Source organism: Cetorhinus maximus, chromosome 14 (assembly GCF_964194155.1).
Source record: "Cetorhinus maximus chromosome 14, sCetMax3.hap1.1, whole genome shotgun sequence".
Taxonomy (NCBI): domain Eukaryota; kingdom Metazoa; phylum Chordata; class Chondrichthyes; order Lamniformes; family Cetorhinidae; genus Cetorhinus; species Cetorhinus maximus.
Genome location: NC_135892.1, coordinates 9064090 through 9090566, shown reverse-complemented (window position 1 = coordinate 9090566; position 26477 = coordinate 9064090). Strand labels below are relative to the sequence as shown.

General features: G+C 44.4%; 1 protein-coding gene across 1 annotated transcript in view; it reads right to left on the bottom strand.

The window, feature by feature from the left end:
• The window catches only part of ism1 (isthmin 1), an 86373-nt gene that overhangs the window by 31529 nt on the left and 28367 nt on the right, over positions 1 to 26477 (bottom strand). Inside the window, exon 2 of the mRNA XM_078556458.1 lies at positions 1379 to 1630. Coding sequence (XP_078412584.1) covers positions 1379 to 1630 — 252 coding nt within the window. The remainder of the gene's footprint in view (positions 1 to 1378; positions 1631 to 26477) is intronic.

The following is a 26477-nucleotide window of genomic DNA, read 5'->3' as shown; positions in this document are numbered from 1 at the left end:
GCGTTCTGAATTGATAGGGGGCTAGTAGACAAGGCTGGATTTGAAAAGGCCACTTAGTGAATGAGATTAATCAAGTGCAGCCATGCATATTCAGTTGGATCTCTTACAGCAACATCTGCAATCTGTGCTCAGCTGACCACTATGTGGAGAGGACGCAACTGTTTATCATTTGAATCCTATTAATTCTTTAAATCAGCTAAGTATGATAAAAAGCTAAATCTCCGAATGCTGGCTAAGCCGTGGGGGGCAACTTTTTAATTAAGAAATACAAAGATGGTCCAATTACCATTGCGTGTCCGGTATAATATTACACAAGACAAAACTGGCAGGCTTCAAACACACATGAGCTTATGCCTACATCTCTTTTTAAACATAAGTTTGGTTAATTTTCTATTCTGCAAATTGTTTTATTATGCTTGTTAATTGAACTAGTTTATGTTGAACAGGTTGACCACTTTCTTAACTAAGTGTACATGGCACATTAACCAGTGCAATCTAAATAGTGATGATTTATCAATAATTTGACTGAAAGGTAAGACGACTTTAAAGTGATGGGCCCTGTTTTCCATTTGTGCTTTGTCTGTGTTAAAATGGTTGATTGTGTGTCAGCTCAGTGGGTAATGCTCTCACCTCTGAGTCAGAAGGCTGTGGGTTCAAGTCCAACTCTAGAGACTTGAGCACATAAATCTGTGCAGTGCTGATGGAGTGCTGCATAGTCAGAGGAGCTGTCTTTCAGGTGCGTCTTTAAATCAAAGCTCTGACTGACCTCCCAGGTGGATATAAAAGATCCCATGGCGCTATTTCAAAGAAGGACAGGGGAGTTCTCCTTAGTATTTGGCCAACAGTTATCTCTCAATCAACAGCACTAAATAAGAGATTACCTGATCATTATCACATTGCTGTTTGTGGGAGCTTGCTGTGTGCAAATTGGCTGCCGCTTTTCCTACATTACAACAGTGACTAGACTTCAAAAACTATTTAATTGGCTGTAAAGTGCTTTTGGACATCCTGTGATTCTGAAAGACACTATACAAATACTAATCTTTCCTTGTTTAAAAAAAAAACAAAATATAGCTCAGTCCCTTGGATTAAAATAGCCATACTTACAAAAAGAATTAGAAAATTCAACAATGACTCTCTAGTCCCTCCCCTCAAAGAAAATTAAGAGCGACGTTTGTGGAAATAAAATTAAATGAGTCTCATTTTGGCTCTTGTTTGAATAACACGACCAGCTGGCTGTTCACCATTCCATGTGAATGCTGACAACTATTGATGTGCACCTTTGAAAACCCAATTCTGGTGCTCATTTTAGATGTCGATAGATTAAGCTGCAGTTTGTGCACTGGCATTAGAAGCTACGACACATTTAGTACTGCACCTGTATGTTGGGATTCTGTCCATTGATATCCACTTTGGACAGGTCAGGGAAGTTTTCCAGATCTAAGAGGAACGTCCTGGGACCATCTCTCTGATAGGGCGCTTGTGCATCCTCCTGTCGCGTCTGGGGCTTTGGAAAAGTTCTGTGCTCCGTCTGGTAACGAGAAGCATCGTCCTTCCCATCGTGCCCTCTCACCGAATCGGCAGTCTGAGCAGAACTGGCAGACGAAGATTTCCCCATGTTAACACTGTTCTGCAAAATGAGCGCAATTCATATTCAGTTAAACAAATTCAGAAATTCATGTTAGCAGAAAGGCAAGTGCTCCAAGTTACCCTGTTGTCATTTCCTAGGAGACGGGAAGAATCCAATACCTGATGGGACGGTGGAAACAGATTCAATGATAGCCTTAAAAAGGGAATACTTGGAGGAGAGAAAAAAAAACTACAGGTATATTGGAAATGAGCAGAGGAGTGGGATTAACTGGATTCTGCTTCAAAATAACAGGAGCACATCTGATGGGCTGAATGGCCTCGTTCTGCACTATGCACTGCTCTATGATTCTCTTTACAGGGTCAGGTAAAGGGACTGGGCCATGGGGCAGCGAGGGGTTTTGCCTTTTGCACTACACATAAAAGATCCCAATTCTCAGCTCGATGAATAGAGCCATTTGGTGGAAATGCAAAGGAGGTACCCAGTATAGTGCGAGCTGTATGGGAAGAAAATAAATAAGTAAAGGCTCCAAAGATTATATAAAGCCAGCAATCCAATGAGTTTATTATTAATAAATAAGTGGCAGTGAGTTACAAGGGAATTGTTCAATCAGAAAGCATCTACTTAAGTGAGTTATGAAAATCAGCAGAAACACACGATTCAATTACTGCCTTAAACTCAATGCCAGAGATTTGCTATTTGTTATGATGTATAGTGTAGATGTTTTTTCAAAATAAAAAAAGCTTTTTTAAACCTTACTTGGCACCAAACAGTAAATGAACACGAGAGCCAAATGCTTATAATATTGCTTCCGATTTAAGTCAGTTGTGGACGATAATGATACAGGGGCTGAAGGGGTAGGTGTAGTGAGTTCTAGAGCCACAGAAAACCTCTGACAGCAGAAAACAAATTATACACTGTATATTATTATCTTAAATATCACAGTGAATTAAACGGCATCTTGTTAAGCAAAAAATTAATCTTGAACGTAGCACATCATATTAAAATACCTGTGTGCGTGCGTGTGTGTGTGTGTGTGCACATATACACTAGTATGTTAGTGCTGTGGTAAAGGATAAATACGAACATGGACCCAGGAGTAGGCCACTCGGCTCATCAAGCCTGCCCCACCATTCAATAAGATCATGGCTGACCTGATTGTGACCTCCCACTTAACCCCCGATAACCTCTCACCTCCTTTGTTTATCAAGAGTCCATCAAGCTCTGCCTTAAAAATATTCTGTTTCTCTGTTTCCAGCTCCTTTTTGAGGAAGAGAGTTCTAAAGACTCATGACCCTCTGAGAGAAAAAAATTTCTCCTCACCTCTGTTTTAAATGAGCGACCCCTTATTTTTAAACCAGTGACCCCTGGTTCTAGATTCTCCCACAAGAGGAAACATCTGCTCCGCATCCACTCCCGCCAAGACCCCTCAGGATCTTAAACTGCAATGTTCAAAGTGTGATCGCTAATATCTGACAGGGCACAAGTGTGACAGGAAGCAAATGTGATGCTTATAAGGGGTGGTGCTATAGATAGAGAAATGGTGAGAGAAGGTGAGCAAGTGAGAGAGATACAACAACAACTTGCATTTATATGGAACCTTTAACATAATAAAACAGCCCAGGGTGCTCGCCAGAAAAGGCGACACTGAGCTACATCAGAAAGTATCGGAACAGGCGACCAAAAGCTTTGCCAAAGAGGCACGTTTTAAGGAGCAGCTCAAAGAGAGATAGCGAGGTTTAGGGATTGAATTCCAGAGCTTAGGGCCCTGGCAGCTGAAGGCATCGTTGCCGATGGTGGAGTGATTAAAACTGGGGATGCACAAGAGGCCTGAAGTGGAGGAGCGCAGCTTTCACAGAGGGTTGTGGGGCTGGTTCACAGTTACTTCCCATTAGCTTCCAAAGCGTGCAACCCATCAGGCCCTGTCAGTAACCCGCTGGGTTAAAATTACCCCAATGTGGGCAAAGACTCTCACTGCTTGTTACATGCAAGTGGCCATGTGCCAGCTTAGTGATTGAATGTCGGAGGATTATTTGACCATGAAAGATATTTCAGCCAAGCCCAATCCTTCTCACATGACATCCGCCATCTGCAACTTGCCCGAAGTCAAGAAAGCATTACTTGAAGAAAGGGTGGGGGGAAGGGGGGGTGCGGTGGGAGGGCGGTGGGGTTGGGGGGTGGTGATCCTCCATAATCCACTCCATAATTAGCTCCAGAGCACAGAGGCTGATGACTGAAATCAGCTCACCCAACACAGTACGCGGATCACACCAACAACCTGCCTCATAGGCAAAGTTCAGTTCCTTACCGAGCAATGACTATGTGAACTGAGCTATTAGGGCCTCTGGAGACAGCTCTTAACTAACAGACAAGCCTATCAGCCTAGGCTTTTGGCTTTGTCTTGTGGTCACATGAACTTGAGATGAATTACTCGCTAGGGATGTGTAACTCGCTGTTACAGTCTGCACCAGGCAAATACTCTGATCCATGACTGGGTGGCAAAACTGACATGAGACAATTGTTTTTTTAACACTGAGGGCTCGGTATCAATAGCTGACACTTGGAAAAGTTTACACAAAAGCTGCATTCCAAAAATTAATTTCTGAAACAGCCAGAGGAGTGAGATTTATGATTAAAATGCTACTTTGGTAATTATGGAATTAAAAACCAAGTGTTCTGTATTTTCTCAGACTTGCTCCAACCTTTTAACACTTTTGAAATATGTTCCTCTGGGATGTCATTTTTTTTGTGTTGCTAAACATAAGTTTGAATTTTTAAGAGATGGGGGTCAGAGGTTCAAGCTTTTGTTCTGTGTGCTCTGGGGTTTGCAGTATAGATTACAACAAAGTTCCTTTTGTCACTGCCTCATAACAGCAATAGACGGTAAATCAGCAACTTCATGTAATGCAGCCTCTTAAACAAGTGTTCACCAATAACTTAATTAGCCACAAGTATCACAAAAACGGAAAATGATGCCCTGCATTTTCAAAGCACGTCCGACTTCAACCCTTCCTCACTTCAAAAGGGGCAATCAATTTACACACAGGTATTTACGTCCAGTCCAGTCACTAGTGTGGAGTGTTGCACTCAATGGGGGCAAGAGTTGGACTCTGAAGAAAGAGGATGAGGGGAGGGTAGCCGCTTTTGGAATGTGGGCATGGCGGAGGATGCCCAGGACCAGCTGGAAGGACAGAAAGACAAATGAGTGGGTTAGATCAAGAGGGGAATTTCAGGAATCAAAAGGGTTGCTAAGTACAGTTAGAGAGAGAAAAGTAGTCAAGTACGGACATCAGAAACTAAGACCCAACAGCCTTGTCCTGCAGCAATTGAAGAAGTTGAAGGCGATAAACAGAAGGGGAAAGAAGAAAAACCGGATTGGTGGATAAAGATTGAGACGTGGACTGAGGGAGGATTGAAGAAAGCCAGAGAGAAGCAAGACGATGTCAATAGCCCCACTAAGGTTATGGCGACAATGAACAAATGACTTATGTACATGTGTTCACACACACAAAGGTGTACACAAACACATACATTCCTACGTTATGTCCCATGTTTTCTGATATACATAGCCTAAAAAATATGCCCAGTATTAACGGAGACACTTAACCCACTTGTATGACATCAATTTCTACATGAGAGGGTTGTCTAAGCAGAGGAGATAAAGAGAAACTGCTCCCATTGGTGGAAGGGATGAGAAACAGAAGACACAGGTTTAAGATGATTGGTGAAAGATCCAATGGTGACACGAGGAAAAGCTTTTTTACGAGTGGTTAGCAAGGTGCTAACTCCTGAAGTTAAGTGAAAGATTTGCATTTACATTGCACCTTTAATATCCTCAGGATGTCCCAAAGCACTTTACAGCCAATGAAGTGCTACTGAAGTGAGTAATATCACTGTTGTAATGTAGGTAATGTGGCAGCCAATATTTGCGGACAACAAACTCTCACAATCAGCAAAGTGACACTAGCCAGATAATCGATTCTGGAATGCGCTACCTGAGAGTGTGATTGAGGCAGGACCAATTGCAGCTTTCAAAAGAGAGTTGGATAAGCACCTGAACAGAAAAGGGTCTGTGGGGCTACAGGGAAAAGGTGCGGGAGGAGGACTAATTAAATTGCTCTTTCAGAGCCGGAGTGGGCTTGACAGGCTGAATTGCCTCCTCCTGTACTGTAACCATTTTATGACTACATTAGGAGGGATTGACTGAATTGGGCCTGTAGTCTCTGGAGATTAGACGAATGAGAGGTGACCTCATTGAAACACATAAAATTCTTCGAGGGCTTGACAGGGTAGGTACTGAGAGAAGAAAAGCAAAATACCGCGGATGCTGGAAATCTGAAATAAAAGCACAAGAAATGCTGGAAAATCTCAGCAGGTCTGACAGCATCTGTGAAGAGAGAAACAGAGTTAACGTTCTGAGTCCGCATGACTTCCCTTCAGGACTGACAGCTAGATACTGAGAGACCGTTTCCCATAGATAGGGAGTCTAGAACTAGGAAGCACAGTCTCAGGACAAGGGGCCCCATTTAGGACTGAGACAAGGAGAAATTTCTTCACTGGTTGCGAATCTTTGGAATTCTCTGCCTTGGAGGGTTGTGGATGTTCAGGTGTTGAGTATATTGAAGACCGAGGTCAACAGGATTTTGGACTTTAAGAGAATTGAGGGGCAGGCAGGGAACTGGAGTTGAGGTCAAATATTAACCATGATCTTACTGAATAGCAGAGCCAGTTCAAGCGGCCGAATGTTCACCCCTGCTCCTATTTATGTTTTTATTTTAATGGTGGCATGAATCTATAAACTAAACACTTGATTCCATGAAACAAAAATAAAAATAGCTGGAAAAACTCAGCAGGTCTGACAGCATCTGCGGAGAGGGATACAGTTAATGTTTCGAGTCCGTATGACTCTTCATCAGAACTGAGGGAATATAGAAATGAGGTGAAATATAAGCTGGTTGAGGGGGGGGTGGGACAGGTGGAGCTGGGTAGGGGGCCAGTGATAGGTGGAGGCAAAGGAGAGTTTGCCAAAGATGTCATAGACAAAAGGACAAAGGGGTGTTGACGGTGGTGATATTAGCTAAGGAATGTGCTAATGGGGACATTAAGGTTAGAAAGCAGGACAAGCAAGTGACAGATGGCCCTAGTGGGGGTGGGGTGGGGGGAAGGGATCGAAATGGGCTAAAAGGTGGAGATAAAACAATAGATGGAAATAAATTTTAAAATAATGGAAATAGGTGGTATTTGGTATGACCAAGCTTACTCATGTCCTAATCTGATTCTGTATAATTTCCACACAAAGAAAGACTGGTCCCTTGATCTTCTTTCCTCTTCTGCCTATGTTCACCTGATCGAGACCCTTGTCCAGGTGACTCCATAATCAGCCACTTTAAAGTGCATGAGACAGATAGTGAATCCTCTGGTCGTTATACCCGCCCCCTGCGCACCAATTACCTTATCCTTACTCAGTGTCTCCTGTAGATTCCCCTCTTAGGTTTACCTGCTGGTGTTCGATGTCAAATATAAAGAAATGTTACCCCCGACATACTTCCAGGGGGCTGAGCTCACATCCCTCGATCGATACCAGTGATGCACAGAAATCCTGTGGAGGCCGAGGCCCCAGCTGTCAACTCCCGAAGATAAGTGAAAGGCTTGCATTTGCATAGCGCCTTTCACATCCGCAGGATGTCCCAAAGCACTTTACAACCAAGGAAGTACTAATGACGTGACTATTGTCACTGTTGTAATGTAGGAAGCGTGGCAGCCAATTTGCGCACAGCAAGCTCCCACAAACGGCAATGTGGCATTAGCCAGGTAATCTATTTTTTGTGATGTTGACTGAAGGATAAATATTGGCCAGGACTCCGGGGAGGAGTCCCCTGCTTTTCTTCGAAATAGTGCCATGGGATCTTTTGACACAAGAGGGCAGGTTCAATGGTTTAATGCCTCATCCAAAAGGCAGCACCACCAACAGTGCCGCACTCTCTTAGTGCTGTACAGCCTGCATTTTTGTTGGGTTTAATACATTGGAGTGGGACTTTAACCCACAACCTTCTGACTCCGAGGCAAGAGAGAGTGTGACCTGAGCTAGTCTCCAATCCACCCTCTCTCCTGCCTGGATGGGCCCCGGGTGACAAGAATTGGAGTAAAGTCCCTCCCCCTCCGCCCCCAAGCTCACGAGGTCCCCGCAAAACCTCGCAGATGGCGAAATCGCGAATGATGAACGTACTTTACAATGGGAGTGAATTAGATAGGTTTCAGCCATCTTAAAATGTTTACTTGTATAAAGGATCAAGGGCAATTAAAAACGACCCAGCTGAAAGCCCTTCCGGCGGGACTGGGCGACCCCGGAGGAGGTGGGGCCCGGAAAATTCCGCCCAATGTTTTTAATAAATTGAAAGAGAAGTTCAGTGGCGAAGTTTAATAAAACAGGAAAAATGTAAAATGTGTCACATTTCCAGTGCTTTGCTTGAGAGTGGAGGTGGACTGTGATCAGGAATTAAATCGCAGCCACAAGGGGCATCCTCATGCCAAACATGGCATGTGAAGCATGTGCACTTCCTACTGCAGAAAATGCGTCATGGGCGCCTTCCCTTTTTTAAACTTTGTTTGGGCTTTTTTTTTCTATTTTTGGGCATTTTGTAAAGGCGGCTTCTATTTTAAAATTTTTTTTAGAAATGCATGTAAGCGAACATTTGGGCCCCGCAATGGGTGAACGGGTGGAGAAGGACTTTTACGTGGATAAGAGAGCTCGCGAAAGAGGGAGTCACAAACAGCGGGACTTTACTGCCATCGCAATCCAGTTTGGGACGGTGGTGGGGCTGACTGTGTAGAACTCGCACCGACTGGCACATTGAAACAACCGGATAGCTGGGCTGGAGAATGGAAAAAGAAAAATCACACTGGTGCATTAGGGAGTCTGGGAGAGGCATGTCTTTGGTTAATTGTAAAGGAGCTCTACTCTTTATGCAAACATACATAAGCACACACAACCACATGTGCGTGTACATTATATCTGGCAATACTCAATGTGCTGATACTGGATGTCTGAAATGGGAAGTGTTTTATTCCCCAGCAGCAATATCTTTTACCTTGATGAGCAAAATAAAAAATGCACATATATTACATATTTCTAATACAGCTGCAGCAATAACAGAAAACATGGGAAACACTCAGTAGGTCTGGCAGCATCTATGGAGAGGACAGGAGTAGATGCTTCAGCAATAGGCCCTTTCTCAGAACGGTTGTATGCCTACTTAGCAAGCCCCAGGTCTTTCCCTTTGTGAATTGCCCCAGCTCTGCTCTCTCCACTTGCCCAACAGAAGCCTGGCAAACTCTTTTCGCCTCGCTGATCCCATATTGCTCCATGAGCGGGCTGCTGGGATGGGAGACAAGGGAACTTTGGGCCTTCTCCATAGCCCTGGCTTCAACACTGCCAGCTGGTGGGATAAATACTGCGGAGTTCCATTCCCGACCCTCCCTCAGGTATGCACGTTTGCACTCATGACTGAGAATTTCTAAAACTTATCACTACACCACTGATCAAAATAACAACTGCCTATTCAAATCATAACGACTCTTCTTAAACATTGATAAAATCAACAGACCTTTTTGCCTTAAAATCTACAGTGTTTTACAACTCAGTTGTGTAGTGGGAAGATCATTGGGTTAGTAATCCCGAGGCGCAGGCTAATGCTTTGGGGGCCAGGGTTCAAATCCCACCACGGAAGCTGGTGGAATTTAAATTAATTAATAAATCTGGAATGTGAAGCTTGTAGTGCTGTGTTTTGAGAATTACAATTGTCTTCTGATGCACTAAGCAAGGAGCAAATGAGACAATTGACCAATATTACACGTGTTTGAGGCGACTGGCAAACAAATGTGACTTTGGTGATGTTGAACATGTCGAACGGGAAATAAATCACAAATAATCAAAGGGTGTCTCTCTGGTCAACCACGCCAGGAAGACAGAAAGCTGACAGAGCTGCTGGAATTAGCAAGGTCACTATTGCTTTCTGAGTCTAGAGCTACTGAAGTTGAGGCTGCCAACAGGAACTACCACACTCCAAGGTCAACTTCTGTAAACAGTGTTCAACGCTCACGTGCCAGGAAACCACCTGCGAAGCAACATCAGCAGCCTCACAAACAGAGTTGTGACTTGTTCTAATATTGTTCCCCCTGTGTGCTGCTTACCCACGCTGGACAGAGTGTCCTGGTGCTGGTAAACAGTGTAAAGCTTGTGGAAAACCCAACCACGTTGCTCATGTTTGTCACTCATCGCCACTAAGACCAATACCAACAGAAGGGTGCCGTGTATACAAACCACAGTAAAAGGGCAAGAGAATGTAGCCAATGTAGAAGTGGATGATCCTGAACATACTTCTGTGCTCTCTCTGGGACACAGCAACCAGCCATGTGTGACGGTCACCATTGTCTGCTCGGGCCTAGATGCTCTCATAGATACAGGAGCATCAGTCAATGTCATGGGAGACAAACGTTCACACTCTCTGAAAACCAGAGAATATGAAACTTTTCCCTCACAACAGTGACAAACCACTGAAAATTCTCAGGATTTTGAAACATCAATCTCATTCAATCTCACCAGAACGAAGGCTGCATTCTATGTCATATCTGGAGATTGTGACACGATTCTACACAGCAACAGATCTGCACAGGATTGCAGCCACACACACAATTCCTACGCATAGCAATAACATTCTTGAACTGTATGCTGACTGTTTCACTGACATCAACAAACTGAAAGATGTTACATATAAGTTGCATGTAGACCCTAATGTGCCCCAGTCACACATCAATGGCAACAAAAGCCTTTTTCTATCAGGAAGCAGACTGAGAAGGAGCTTCAGAGTCTACTTGGCCTTGACCTCATTGAGAAAGTTGGGGATGAGCCCACTCCTTGGGCTAAACCCATACAAGTCATCAAGGAACCCAAGACTGAGAACCAGATTAGAACCTGTGTTGAGATGCAGTCATCAAAACAAGTCGTGCAATGGAAAAGACACTGGACGCTGACAATCAACGACACCATAGAGAAAATGAATGAGGCTAAGACACTTTGCTAAACATGATCTCAATGCAGGCTACCATCAAATTGAACTTGCAGAAGAATTGAAACATCTTACAGCGTTCTCCATTAATATTGGACTTTTTCAAATCAAGAGGCTCAACTTTGAAGTCAATTCAGCAGCTGAGGTATTTCAGCACATGACTCAGTCGGCACTGCAAGGACCCGAAGGCACGCCGAACATCGGTGAGGACGTTCCCTCTCCAGTCACACTGAAAGTGAACTTCAGACACTCCTCCATGCATGCCTACAACATCTTAGAGAATGTAACCTCATCTTGAACAAAGACAAGTGCTTGCTCAATGAAAGCAGAATCAAATTCTTCAGTCACGTGTTGTGTGGTGAAGGAGTATCACCTGATCCACCGTTGCAAACATTGCGGATCCTACAAATGTGCAGGAAGTCCAGAGTCTGCTGGGACTCACCATTTACTGCAGTCATTTCATTGCTGACCTCACGACCTTATCTGCCCCTCTATGCGATCTGACAAAAGAGACCAAGTGGGAGTGGACTATATCATACCGGGTCAAACAACGGTTTTCAGCAAGCTGCACAAATGCCTATTTCGGCCCTGAGAAAACCACCCAGCCAGTTGTGGATGCAAACCCGGTTTGTTTAGGTGCAGTTCTCATACAGAAAGACAAGGCAGAGAACCCATCAATTGTCGTGATGACAAGAAGATCACTAACACCCATAGAGCAACGTTATTCACAAAGAGGTGGAGAAGCGCTCTCAATCACCCAGGGTATCTTACACTTTCATCCCTATAGCTAAAGAAGCGAGTTTAAAGTAATAACCGATCATGGGGAACAGTGTCCTGAAGTCAGCATCGCGGTGAAGCAGTCTGGGAAGATCGTCCTGCAGGCAGCATCGCGGTGAAGCAGTCTGGGAAGAGCGTCCTGCAGTCAGCATTGCGGTGAAGCAGTCTGGGAAGAGCTTCCTGCAGTCAGCATCACGGTGAAGCAGTCTGGGAAGAGCATCCTGCAGTCAGCATCGTGGTGAAGCAGTCTGGGAAGAGCATCCTGCAGTCAGCATCGTGGTGAAGCAGTCTGGGAAGAGCGTCCTGCAGTCAGCATCGTGGTGAAGCAGTCTGGGAAGAGTGTCCTGCAGTCAGCATCATGGTGAAGCAGTCTGGGAAGAGCGTCCTACAGTCAGCATCGCGGTGAAGCAGTCTGGGAAGAGCAACCTGCAGTCAGCATCGTGGTGAAGCAGTCTTGGAAGAGCGTCCTGCAGTCAGCATCACGGTGAAGCAGTCTGGGAAGAACGTCCTGCAGTCAGCATCGCGGTGAAGCAGTCTGGGAAGAGCGTCCTGCAGTCAGCATCACGGTGAAGCGGTCTGGGAAGAGCATCCTGCAGTCAGCATCACGGTGAAGCAGTCTGGGAAGAGCATCCTGCAGTCAGCATCACGGTGAAGCAGTCTGGGAAGAGCGTCCTGCAGTCAACATCGTGGTGAAGCAGTCACATCAAAAAGTGATGTCAGCACAAAGGTGAGAGCTGACTGGTGAGTGATGGGTAAATGTTTCTCTAGTTTTTTTCTCCATTTTAAAATAGATTAAGCTAAGGAAAGGTAAGGGTTCTAGTTTTTATTTAAAGTACATAAATAATTTAACTTTTTTTTACTGTATTTAACTTAAAGTAGGGGTTTCTTTTTTCCAACTAGAGGCATGGCAGGGCTGCTCAGTCCCGTGTTATGTACCCCCTGCAACATGTGGGAAGTCCTAGACGCTCCTTGCGCTCTAACTGACCACGTGTGTAGGAAGTGCCACCAGCTGCAGCTACTTGAGCTCCAAGTTTTGGAGCTTGAGCGGCAGCTGGAGGCACTGAGGTGCATCCGCGAGGCTGAGAGTTTCATGGATAGTGCGTTTTTAGACGTGGTCACCCCAAAGTTTATGGAAGTGCAGACAGAGAGGAAATGGGTGACCATCAGTCAGAAGAAAAGTGTCAGGCAGGTAGTCAGGAAATCCCCAGGGTGCATCTCACTCAAGAACCGTTTTTCTCTGTTGGAAAATGGTGAGAGTGACGGTTCCTCTGGGGAGTGCAGCCACGCTCATGGCACTGTGAGTGGCTCAGCTGCAGTGGGGGGTAGGAAAAAGAGGGGAAGAGCAATAGTGGTAGGAGGCTCAATAGTAAGGGGAACAGACAAGCGTTTCTGCAGCAATAGACGTGACTCCAGGATGATATGTTGCCTCCCTTGTGCCAGGGTTAAGGATTTCACTGAATGGCTGCAGGGCATTCTAAAGGGGGAGGGCAAACAGACAGAGATCGTGGTGCATATTGGTACCAACAACATAGGTAGAAAGGGGGATGAAGTCCTGCAAGCAGAATTTAGGGAGTGAGGAATCAGATTAAAAAACGGGACCTCAAAGGTAGTAATCTCTGGATTACTTCCAGTGCCACGCGCTAGTGAGTATAAAAATAGGAGGTTAGTCCAGATGAATGCGTGGCTGTAGAGATGGTGCAGGAGGGAGGGCTTTAGATTTCTAGGACATTGAGACTGTTTCTGGCATCGGTAGGACCTGTACAAGGCGGACGGGTTGCACCTGAACCGGAATGGGACCAACATCCTTGCGGCGAGGTTTGCTAGTGCTGTTGGGGAAGGTTTAAACTAACTTGGCTGGGGGATGGGATCCTGAGAGGAGGTTCAGCAGGGGGAGATGCACAGCCAAAATTAGAAGGGAGAGCAAGTGAGTCTGGAAAGCTTGGAAATTATAGGCCAGTTAAGGCACAAGGGAGTTTGGCAAGGTTGGATGGTATTTATTTTAATGCAAACAAGGCAGATGATTTGAGGGCATGAATTAACAAGTGGAAGGAGGATGTCATTGCTGTCATGGAGACATGGTTGAGAGGGGGGCAGGATTGGCAGCTCATATTCCAGGGTATAGGGTATAGGGTCTTCAGGCGAGACAGGGAAGGAGGTAAAAGAGGAGGGGGTATCGCAATATTGATCAAGGAATCAATTACAGCAGTAAGGAGGGATGACATCTTAAAAGGCTCCTCAAATGAAGACATTTGGGTAGAATGGAAAAACAAAAAAAGGAGCAATCACATTGTTTGGGGGCCTATAGTACACTCCCAGCAATCAGAGAGAAATAGAAGAGCAGATATGTAGGTAAATTTCAGAGAAGTGTAAAAATAATAGGGAAGTAATAGTGGGGGATTTCAACCTCCCCAACATTAACTGGGTTAGTCATAGTGTGATAGGTTTAGAGGGAGCAGAATTCTTAAAATGCATCCAGGAGAGCTTTTTAAGCCAGTATGTAGAAGGCCCTACAAGAGAAGGGACGGTCCTGGACTTAATTTTAGGGAATGATGCCGGGCAAGTGGTAAAGGTATCAGTGAGGGAGCATTTTGTAGATAGTGATCATAACTCTGTTAGATTCAAGGCTGTTATGGAAAAGGACAAGGATGGGCCAGAAATCAGAGTTCTAAATTGGGGAAAGGCCAATTTTATTAAGATTAGATATGTTTTGGCCAGAGTGGACTGGGAGCAGCTACTTTTAGGTAAATCTGCGTCAGAACAGTGGGACTCATTCAAGAAGGAAATAGGGAGAGTACAGGACCAACATATTCCAGTAAAGACAAAGGGTGGGACCAACAAATCCAGGGAACCCTGGATGTCGAGGGATATACAGGATTGGGTAAAGACAAAAAGGGAGGCTTATGGCAGATACCGAGGGCTCAAAACAGCGGAAGCCCTAGAGGAGTATAGAATGTGTAGGGGGGAAACTTAAAAAGGAAAGTAGGAGAGCAAAAAGGGGGCATGAAAAAACATTGGCAGGTAAAATAAAGGAAAATCCAAAGTTATTTTACAAGTACATTAAGAGTAAGAAGATAGCTAGGAAAGAGTCGGGTCCATTAAGGACCATAGTGGTAATTTGTGTGTGGAGCTGGAAGATGTAGGTAGGGTTCTAAATGAATATTTTGTGTCAGTGATCACAAGTGAGAGGGACGACGTGGGTATGGAAATCAGGCAGAAGGACTGTGATATAATTAAATAAATTAGCATAGAAAGGGAGGAGGTTCTAAGTGGTCTGGCAGGCTTAAAAGTAGATAAATCTCCAGGCCCGGATGAAATGTATCCCAGGCTGTTGAGTGAGGCAAGGAAGGAGATAGAAAGGGCGTTGGTAATAATTTTCAACACCTCTCTGGCCACAGGAGGTGCGCCAGAGGACTGGAGGACAGTCAATGTGGTACCATTATTCAAGAAGGGAGGAAGGGATAAACCAGGGAACTATAGGCCAGTCAGTCTAACCTCAGTGGTGGGGAACTATTGGAAGCAATTCTGAGGGACAGAATTAATCTACACTTAGAGAGGCAGGGATTTATCAAGGACAGTCAGCATGGTTTTGTTAAGGGGAGGTCATGTCTGAACAATTTGATTGAATTTTTCGAAGAGGTGACCAGGTGTGTGGATGAGGGCAATGCATTTGACGTAGTCTACTTGGACTTCAGCAAGGCTTTTGATAAGGTCCTGCATGGGAGACTGATAAGGAAGTTAAGAGTCCATGAGATCCAAGGCAATTTGGCAAATTGGATCCAGAATTGGCTGAGTGGCAGGAAGCAGAGGGTGATGGTCGAGGGGCGTTTTTGTGACTGGATGCCTGCGTCCAGTGGGGTTCCACAGGGATCGGCGTTGGGTCCTTTGCTGTTTGTGGTATATACAAACGATTTAGACTTGAATGTAGGAGGGTTGATCAGTTAGTTTGCGGATGACACAAAAATTGGTGAGGTGGCAAATAATGAGGAGGATAGCCTTAGATTACAGGAGGATATAGATGGGCTGGTCAGATGGGCTGATCAGTGGCAAATGGAATTTAATCCGGATAAGTGTGAGGTGATGCACTTGGGCAGGACAAACAAGGCACAGGAATACACAATGAATGGTAGGACCCTGGGAAGCACCGAGGATTAGGGGGACCTTGCTGTACATGTCCAACGGTCCCTTAAGGTAGTGGGACAAGTAGACAAAGTGGTTAAGAAGGCATATGGGATACTTGCCTTTATTAGCCGAGGCATAGAATATAAGAGCAGGGAGGTTAAGCTGGAACTGTATAAAATGCTGGTTAGGCCACAGCCAGAGTATTGTGTGCAGTTCTGGAATCTGCATTATAGGAAGGATGTGATTGCACCAGAGAAAGTGCAGAGGAGATTTACCAGGATGTTGCCTGGGCTGGAGAGTTTTAGTTATGAGGAGAGATTGAATAGACTGGGGTTATTTTCCCTGGAGAAGAAGAGATTGAGGGGGGACATGTATAAAATTATGAGGGGCATAGATAGCGTAAACAGGAAGGAACTTTTCCCTTTGGTGGAGGGATCAATAACCAGGGGGCATAGATTTAAGGTGAAGGGCAGGAGGTTTAGAGGGGATGTGAGGAAGAATTTTTTCACCCAGAGGGTGGTGGGAATCTGGAACTCACTGCCTGAAAGGGTGGTAGAGGCAGAAACCCTCATAACATTTAAGAAGTATTTGGATGTGCACTTGCATTGCCATGGCATGCATGGCTATGGGCCTAGTGGTGGAAAATGGGATTAGAATAGTTAGGTGCTTGTTTGACTGGCGCAGACTCGATGGGCCGAAGGGCCTTTTTCTGTGCTGTAGATCTCTATGACCACTAGTAAGCTTGTTCAACAATCCACATAGCAAACCATCTACTTGAATAGAGCATTGGACACTCAAACTTCAAGGCTACAAGTTCCAGATTGAGTATCAGGCAAACTCAATACAGTGGACTATCTTTCGCAACATCCATTGCCAACAGTCAGTCCCACTAGACATGAAGCAAAGTTTGCTGAACAAACTACGTAAGCCTAGATGTGATGCCAAAATCATTTAACTAGTTGTCAACAAAGCATTAACAGAACAAGATGAGGTGTTACAACTATGTATGACGGCTATGGAATTATGGAACTGGAAAGGCATGATCGAGATCACTCAAATACCACAAGGTCTTCACAATGATCTAAATGAGCTCATCATTACAACAACACCTCATGTCACACAGCAACTGAATTGACATTCTGCATTCATTGAGGGAATGCTTTGTAGATATAGCATGTGAAGGTCACCAGGGAATTGTCAAAACCAAAAAACTCCCTTAGGGAAAAGGTATTGTGCCCAGGAATTGACCATACGGTAGAACACAAAATCAGTCAGCAGCGTTTACCTTGTCAAACAACCACAATGTCAAATCTTTGTGATCCTCTCAAAAAGTTTGAACTACCTCCAGGACCAGGGATTGATGTTAATGTTGATTTTGCAGACGTGCCCACTGGTGAACACTTGCTTATTGTCACTGTCGACTAAGCAGATCCACAGTCGCGGAAATAATTACATCAACTTCAATGAAAACAGTCATCCTGAAGATTGACCAGATTTTCACCTTCTCGTAATCTCTCGAATGGTGAGAAGTGACAGCGGACCCCCATTCGACAGCGATGACTTCAGTAAATTCACAAACCCCCTGGGCTGCACTCATCTGGCCAAGAGGTAATGGACAAGTCGAGAGGTTTATGCGTACTTTAAGAAAAGTGATATGTACAGCTACAACACGGAAGCAAGAGCTTTACTGCTTCCTTCGCATTTACTGAGTGTCTACACTGAATCGAGTTACAGACTCGACTACTGGAAAGCCGCCGGCTACAGTCATCTTTGCACATCTTTAGTGCACACATATTCCTGAGCTACCACGCAGAACTAATGATCAACATGTACGCGAACATGATTGAAAACAGAAGGATCGAATGAGAACAAATGTAGCGCGAAATATGAAACTTAGAGCTGTACCACTAAAGCCAGGAGATAAAGTCCTTGTGAAATGTAATGGTCATGTTGGAAAGTAAAGAACCCCTTAGGACATCCAGCCATTGGTTGCGACCAACACAAAGGGATCAATGATCGCTGCTAAACGCAGTGCACAATTCATCACACAAAACAAGTCATTCTCCAATGCACTGAAAGCATCATTCGTAAGCATTGTATCCAATTCCGACATTGACACCTCAGATGAGGAACATGAATTAAATGAGATCACATCTAATGTCAGATGATATCATACCCATCCACCATACTTATGTGATTATGTTACAAAATTAACTATTTTCACAAATCTCATTGCATTGTACATGACTGAATCTATTGTTAAATTAATACAAAAGTTAGAATATGTAATAAGTTGAATGTTCAAGTTACGCTTAAGGTTTATTGTTTACACATTGGAGACAAATCATTGATACATACTATGACTCTCATTTACTAAGGGGGGTGGGGATGTAGTGTTGTGTTTTGAGAATTGCAATGTACATTTTGTTTACTTGAAGACACCATACACATTTGTACCAGCAGAGGGAGTCTTCCACAAGAAAAAGAAGATGTTTAATAAAAGGGAAGCCATTTGTTTGCTTGTGCAATTATAAATTCTGGGTGCCTCTGGCTGGTTCTGTCCCAAGAACTTCACAATCCGGTTCACTACTTCCTTTTAGGGAAGGAAATATGCCGCTCTTACTTGGTCTGACCTACATTCTAACTCCAGACCAACAGCAATGTGGTTGACTGTTCACTGCCCCCTGGAATGGCCTAGCAAATTGTTCAGTTGAAGGGCAATTAGGGATGGGCAACTAATGTTGACCTTGCCAGCGACACCCAAATCCCATGAAAGAATAAAGAAAAATTACAATCACGAGTGTTTTCTAAAATGAGGGGGTATTTTTAATCATAGAAACTCACAGCACATTTGGGGCCATTCAGCCTATAATGTAAGAGGTGTGAAATTGTCCATTTTGGCAGGAGGATTAAAGAAGAAGCTTATCATCTAAATGGTGAGAGATGGCAGAGCACTGAGGTGCAGAGGGATCTGGGTGTCCTAATGCATGAATTGCAAAAGGTTAGTATGCAGGTTCAGCAAGTAATTAGGAAAGTTAATAGAATGTTATTGTTTATTGCGAGGGGAATTGAGTACAAATGTAGAGAGGTTATGCTTCTGTTATACAGGGCATAAGTGAGGCCACAGCTGGAGTACCATATACAATATTGGTCTCCTTATTTAAGGAAGGATGTAAATGCATTGGAAGAAGTGCGCAGAAGGTTTACTAGACTAATACCAGGAATGGGCAAGTTGTCTTATGAGGAAAGGTTGGACAGGCTAGGCTTGTATCTACTGTAGTTTAGAAGGGTAACATATGACTTGATTGAAAGATATAAGATCCTGAGGGGTCTTGGCAGGGCAGATGTGGAAAGGATGTTTCCTCTTATGGGAGAATCCATAACTAGGTGTCACTGTTTAAAAATAAGAGGTCGCCATTTAGGACAGAGATGAAGAGAATTTTTTTTCTCTCAGAGGGTCGTGAGTCTTTGGAACTCTCTTCCTAAAAAGGCGGCGGAAGCAGAGTCTTTGAATATTTTTAAGGCAGAGGCGGATAGATTCTTGATAAGCAAGAGGGCGAAAGGTTATTGGGGGGAGGCAGGAATGTGGAGTTGAGGTTGCAATCGGATCAGCCATGATCTTATTGAATGGCGGAACAGGCTTGAGGGGCCGAGTGGCCTACTCCTGCTCCTGTGTCTGTACTGGCTCTTTGAAAGAGCAGCCGTGCATTGTTCCACATCCCTGCTTTCTATCTGTAAGTTTCTCATCCTCAGGTCCCTGCCACACTCCCTCTTTAAATTTATTTATAGGATCATCCATGTGCAAAGTTAAAGAAAAGCCTTTTAGTAACCGGTCACTGATTTCTAGTGACAATTTATTAAAAGGGATTATTCTTTAACTTTGCACACAGAGGAAAATAAATCTCGAGTCTCCTTCTGTTGAGGTTTTACAGTTTCTTCTGCTTGAGGTCCGTTCTGACCTTGTGCAGAAAGATATACTGAAGTACGTGGAACTGACCTCAGCATGGGGGATTGCATTGGTCATGAACTACTGTGCTCTCCGCATACATCTCAAAGAAGAGGCCGACACCATGGACAGAGGGGACACAGCATGAGGCCAACACCTCCTCACCCAGTTAACTCACTTCATGCTGTGATGCTCCAAAGATTAAGCATTTCCTCAAGGGAAGGTTATTACCAGAAGTTCAGAAAGAAAGGTTACTAGATGCCAGGGCAGATTAACTCTAATTGTAATGAAATTTGAAGCATTTACAATATATCACTAACAGGAAACCTTCTCCTTATCATTTTAGACCCCAGGATCTTTTTCTATCTGGCATAATTTCAGACACCCTTGCCACTTTAGGATTCTGTCGGGCTGCAGTTCAGGTAAGGTTTCTCAACCAGGAGAATTCGTTCTGACAGTGTGAAATTATACATTACTAACTAAAATGTTCCATATCTGAAAGAATTTAGGCAACTGGAAGACATTGGATTAGTCCTTACAACTGGTTAACCCTTTGAAAATAATTTTTTGAATATTAAATTTAGATTTAATAGCAGAATTAAAATAGATTTAAAAACACCAACAAAGGATATTGAGGGGAGACGAAGAGAATAATTTTTCCACTCAAGAGTTGTCGGGACCTGGAACCCTCAACCCTATTAAGGTGGTGGAAGCTGAATGTCTAAGTAATTTAAAAAGTGAGTTGGAAGGTATGCGAGGAGCTTACAGGGCTAGAGACAAAAAATGGGGCAAAGCACAACAGTGCTTTCAAAGGGCCAGCACAGGCTTGATGGGCTGACTGGCCTCCTTCTGTGCAGTGAGTTGGTATGATTCTAAATTCACGTCAATGTTCGATACATGTGAGGTTACAAAAACTTCGAAAAAATTTATCACAACGTGACACACTCCCTAATGTAAGTGTGTGATTACAAAAGTAACATCTGCTCCCTTTCCCTGTAGTATAAGGGCATTCGCATAGCTAATGTGGAACTGGAGAACAGTACCGCCCACAGTACGATGCAGAGAGTCACATGACAATAAAGAGAAGACAGGGTGGTATGGAGAGACCCGAATAGAAATCAGCATGGAGTTAGCTCCGAGTTTGGGCTATACTTTATACATACGAAAATAGTTACGTGTTACCATTAAACGCTACTGTTTAACCTTACGAGCCTCTGGACCTCTTAGTGAGACCTACTGAACAAACCCTTACGTCACTCTCCATTTTCTTCTACTCCTGTTGGATCGGCCATTTTGCCACTTTTTAAGAAGTTATAAATCGGCTGCTACATGGTTCTAATTAATGCTTCTGACTCATTCGAAAAGGGTAAAATAAAAAGGGGGAAAAAAAACACAATGAATGTTGCGGGGTGGGGGTTGGGGAAGAAACCTCTTTTTCCACAACATCTTCTACCTTTTATTCCCAAAAGGGTTGCAAACTTGAAGAGGTTGAATTCTCTCAGTATTGGCAGCAGACTTCCCCTACGAATGACAGCGTCTGGCGAATCTTCCCGCAGACACCCACAGCAAGTGGCGGCCACGGGAGTCTCACCAGCAGTTCAGCAAGCCTGGTCAAAAGAGAGTTTCTTATTTTGGCTCTTCCCGGGCCCAATCTCCATTTGGGCTGGCGTCGGAGAAAGGGCGCGACTCCGTAATACTCCCGTCAGAAAATAGACACTTAGAACCATAGAGAACCATAGAACACTACAGCACAGAAAACAGGCCATTCGGCCCTTCTAGTCTGTGCCGAAATATTATTCCGCTAGTCCCATTGACCTGCACCTAGTCCATAACCCTCCAGACCTCTCCCATCCATGTATCTATCCAATTTATTCTTAAAACTTAAGAGTGAGCCCGCATTTACCACGTCAGATGGTAGCTCGTTCCACACTCTCACCCACTCTCTGAGTGAAGAAGTTCCCCCTAATGTTCCCCCTAAACCTTTCCCCTTTCACCCTAAAGCCACGTCCTCTCATGTTTATCTCTCCTAATCTAAGTGGAAAGAGCCTACTCGCATTTACTCGGGCCAGGGTTTCTCGCTGGGTGGATTTCACGCGGCCGGGTGACCCGCTCGAGCGTAAGATGACACGCGATGACCTCTGGCGAGCGTCCCGACGTCGTCGCGCACTCGTGCAATATTTCAGTCGGCGGGCACGCGCGGGAGACGGCAGCCCCCCTGGGTTGACAATTAAAGGGCCTATTGAGGCCATTAACAATCCAATTGATTCCAATTATTTTTGTTGCTCGTCTAACCTTATGGTCAGCTGGCAGGCAACAAGGCCAGGCGGCCTTGGCATTTTTTTTTTGCAAAACCTCATCTACGGGCATTAAAAAAAAAAATTTCGTCCTAATTTCTAACATGTCCCTGCTCCATGTGGCACAGTCACATGAGAGGACATGTTTTTTTTTTAACGCCTTAAAATTCTTTATTTTTTATTTTACAAACTGTTCATCACCCACCCTCCCACTGAGCTCTGAGCCTCAAGGCGCTTTTCCAACACCCACCCACCCACACGCATGGGCGAAGTTCCCCACTCGACCCCCCTCCCCCCCCCACTCACCACCCCTCCCAACGCGGGCAGCACACGTTACACGCTGGGTGGCCCGCCAGTGTAGTGAAATCACGGTCTGGCCCCGATCGCGGGCGGCTTCCCGATTGCCCCGGCCCCCAGCCCACCCGACGAGGGCAAAACTCTTGCCCTTGATGTCTTTAATTGCAAAGCTGTATAATATTATTAGTGATGGGACAGGGGTTGAGGGGTGGCGGAGTGGGGGGAACTTGGCAGTTCAACGGATCCACACTCTGGGCAGCTCCCGTCTCTCACCGCCCTTCCCGGCTGAGAGGATCCTTTGTTTTGGCGCAGTCTCACAGGCTAAAACAGCCTGTAGTTCAGCGCTAATTGCCTCTGAATTAGTCATCTTGTTGAGATTGAGGAGTGGACGGTTGGCTGCTGCGCAAAATGAAAAATTCGCACTGTTACAGGCTGGAATTGGGAAAAAAAAAACAGAACAAATCCCAGTCTAACCTGGGATCAAATGTTTCTCACTGCAGGCTCCCAGCACTGACATCCCTCACCTTGATTTGTATATTTATTTCATATTCCATATGGTACAGCACAAAAGGAGGCCATTCGGCCCAGCATGCCTGTACTGGAGGGAAGTGGAGAATGCTATCTCTCACATATGTTGGAAGCTCCTTAGTACAGACGCCCCATAATCAGCAATTCACAGGCTCATATAATGTGTCTTTTGGCCATTCATGGTGTAAAGCAGCGGTTCTCAAAATGAGGTCCATGGACCACTGGTAGTCCGCAAGCGTCCTCCAGGTGGTCATGACATTCAAGAACAGGCATCTACTCTAATCCAGGAGCTCCAAAGCCAATTGTGATGTCCTCACCAATTGCCCCAACGAGAATCCGTCAACTGACAGACTGAGCTTAAGAACTTCCTGTCAATACCAGGCTACACAGTTAAAAAGAACTGTCTGAACTGTTGGGAACCCAGAGTGAAGATATCTGTTATAGTTACATACCACATACAGCAAGGGACCAGTTAGCTAGGTGGCTAGCATGTGGTTTAGAATTACACCAAAAGTGTGGCTTCAATTCCAGTTCTGGCTGAGGTAGACTTTGGGCCTGCTTCATGCTTGATGAGGAGTGGTGCCCCTCAAGTGATACAACCAGTTTTCATCCTCTAATAGAGAAGATGCCTACGGCCTGTTGCAGACTATGGCTAATTACAGGAATTTAGAAGAAGGCCAATCAGCCCTTATGCACATATATCTACAAAATATGTACAGCACAGAAACTGGCTATTCAGTACAAAAGATCTATGCTGTTGTTAATGCCCCATGCGAGCCTCCTCCCACCCTTCTTTATCTCACCCCATCAATATATACTTCTATTCAGAATCACTGAATCACAGTGCAGAAGAGGCCCTTCGGCCCATCGAGTCTCCCTCATGTGTCTATCCAACTTCCCCCCTAAATGTATCTACGCTATTCGCCTCAAGCGGTCCCTGTGGTACAGAGTTCCACGTTCTCACCACCCTCTTGGGTGAAGAAGTGTCCCCTGTATTCTTGGTTAGATTTATTAGTAGCTGTCTTGCACTTATAGCCCTTAGTTTTCATCTCACCCGCAAGTGGAAATATCTTCTCCACGTCTACCCTATTGAACCCTTTCATAATCTGAACAGGTTGCTGCAGTTAGATTCTGAGTAGGCAGCTTGGTACCTAAAGAATTTGATATCTTCCAATGCTCAACTAAAGGTTTCAAATTTTGGCACAATTTTTTTAGCCACCACATTAAAGAGCACTGTAACAAGTAAAAATAAATTAAAAACCTTTGTTGCTCCTCATAGCAGTAGAATGAGTGTTCACCCCATTAGATTCCCCCCACCCCCATTTCCTCATGGTGAGTTCCCAGTTGCAGCCATAAGGACAGAAAGATGGAGAAGTCAGATAAGACTCCCCATGCACAACTTTTAAACCAATGGTTAATGAGTTGGCATCAGCATGGATCTGGGAGCAGCTCACTCTGCCTTTCCTCTCAATCCTGAAAGGGGAGATTTCAATGGTCAAGAATAAACATGACATGGATTTTATGAGTAAGGTCATTCATTTCCAAAAATGTCACTGAATTTCACTAGCAAAAATCCCATGGACTGGGTGGAAAACCTCACAGCAAGTATGTTATGGACCAAAATAAATTTGGCTGTTTTACAATATCTCATGTTCTATGTGGTGGATAAAATAGTTTTTGCCTCGATCCTTTACTCACAAAGGAATGACATCGTAGGTCACATGACTCAGAGATCACATGACAATGGCAAGCCACAGTACACAACAGGCAACCGTGCACAAAGGCATTTCTCTAAACATCTCATAAGTGCTTCAAATGCTTATGTTTCTGGACTTGTAATTCAGTTCAAAGCAACTTCAAATCTCATCATTGCAATTTCTGAATTTGAGTTCAGGTGGCTAAATAAATCTGGAATTAAAAAATTAATATCAGCAATGATGAGCGTGACACTACAGGAATCCAACTTATTCACTAATGCTCTTTAGGGGAGGAAATTGGACATCCTTACCTAGTCTGGGCTACATGTAACTCCAAGAAAAAACTTGCATTTATAAAGCATCTTTCGCAACCACTGGACATCGCAAAGCACTTTACAGCCAATGAAGTACATTTTAAAGTGTAGTCACTGTTATAATGTAGGAAATGTAGCAGCAAAATTTGCACACAGCAAGCTCCCACAAACAGCAATGCGATAAATGGCCAAAATAATCTGTTTTTTGTGGTGTTCATTGAAGGATTAATATTGGCAAGGGCCCTGAGATAACTCCCCTCCTCTTCTTCGCAGTAGTGCCATGGAATCTTTTACATCCGCTTGAGAGGGAAGATGGGGCCTCGGTTTAACATTTTATCTAAAAGACAGCACCTCTGGCAGTGTCATGCTCCCTGCACTGGAGTGTCAGCTTAGATTTTTGGGATGAAGTCCTGGGGTAGGATATCGAACCCACAACTTTACAATTCAGGCACAAGCACTCCGTCAACTGAACCAGAGCTGCAGCCAAACGGTAAGGTGATTGATTCTTAACTGCCCTCTGTAATGGCTGAGTAAGCCTCTAGAGTTATCAACATCGGGAAGCTCATTTCTCAACAGCACTGTGAGTGTACCTTCACCACATGGACTGCAGCATCTCAAGGCCAAGGCTCACCACCACCCTCTCAAGAGAGATGGGCAATAAATTCTGGCCTAGCCCACGTCCCACAAATGAATAAATAAGAAAAAAAAAATACAAGCATGTTTTTTTTTTAAATCGGCACACTGTTCCTACACACCGGTTGAGCTTTCACGGATATAGCAACCCAAAATTAGAAGAGACAGTGCTCCTGAGAGTTCAACCTGAGTCTCCATCAGTGTGGAGGGAGAAAACCTGCTGCCACTTCAAGCTGCCCCAGTGTCAGCCACAGGGTGGGAGGGATGTGCCTGGTGTGGAGCAGTTGCTAGCACGCTCTGGAGCAGAAAGTTGCTGGTTTGAGTCCCACTCCAAGACTTGAGCACACAAATCAAGGCTGACGCTTTGGCCCAGTGCTAAGTGAATGGTGGAGCTGCTATCTTTTGGATGGGTTCAGTCCAGACTTAAAAGATCCCATGGCACTATTCCGAAGAAGATCAAGGGAGATCAAGAAGATCTCTGGTTTACTGGGCCAATTTTTAGCCCTCAAATTCACTAAAAAAATAAAGCAGATTATCTGGTCATTATAACATTGTGGTTTGTAGGAGTTTGCTGTGTGCAAATTGACTGCCGCATTTGTCTACATCACAACACCATCTGCACGTCAAAAAGTACTTCATTTGCCGTATGGTGCTTTGAGACATCCCGTGGTGCTGAAAGGCGCTATATACTCACGAGTTTTTCCATCAGTACAGCTGTAGCCCTGCCAACAATAGGGTCAAAGCGCGGAGTCTGAATTGTGCCATGCCACGACCCCTATCGTCTTTTTGTACTTCACAAGTTTGACATTCCGACTGAGATGGCAAGAAAATGATTAAATGGTAGGTAACAAAAATGATAAACAATACTACAGTCGTTTTTATATATGTGTAAAATGCTCACAACAGAGGTTAAGAACATACAGTTCATCAAATGTCTTGGCACCATGTATTGTCCTTTTAACAAGACTCCAAAATTTGACTATTTTTTTAAAAAAAAAGTTTCCCCAGGTTGATTCAAGGAGCATTGCTCTATTTTGGAATTGAAAGCCACATGTGGGGTGGGGGGGGTGGGTGGTGGTGGGGGAGGTGGGACAGACGGGAAATTAAAACCATGCATTATACCCACAGTAAATGCTTTTGAATTTGACATTTGGACTCTTGAAAAGTGATTGTTTTCTGTTCTGCTCTTGCCCTTTCTTCACATTCCCTTGATCTGAAG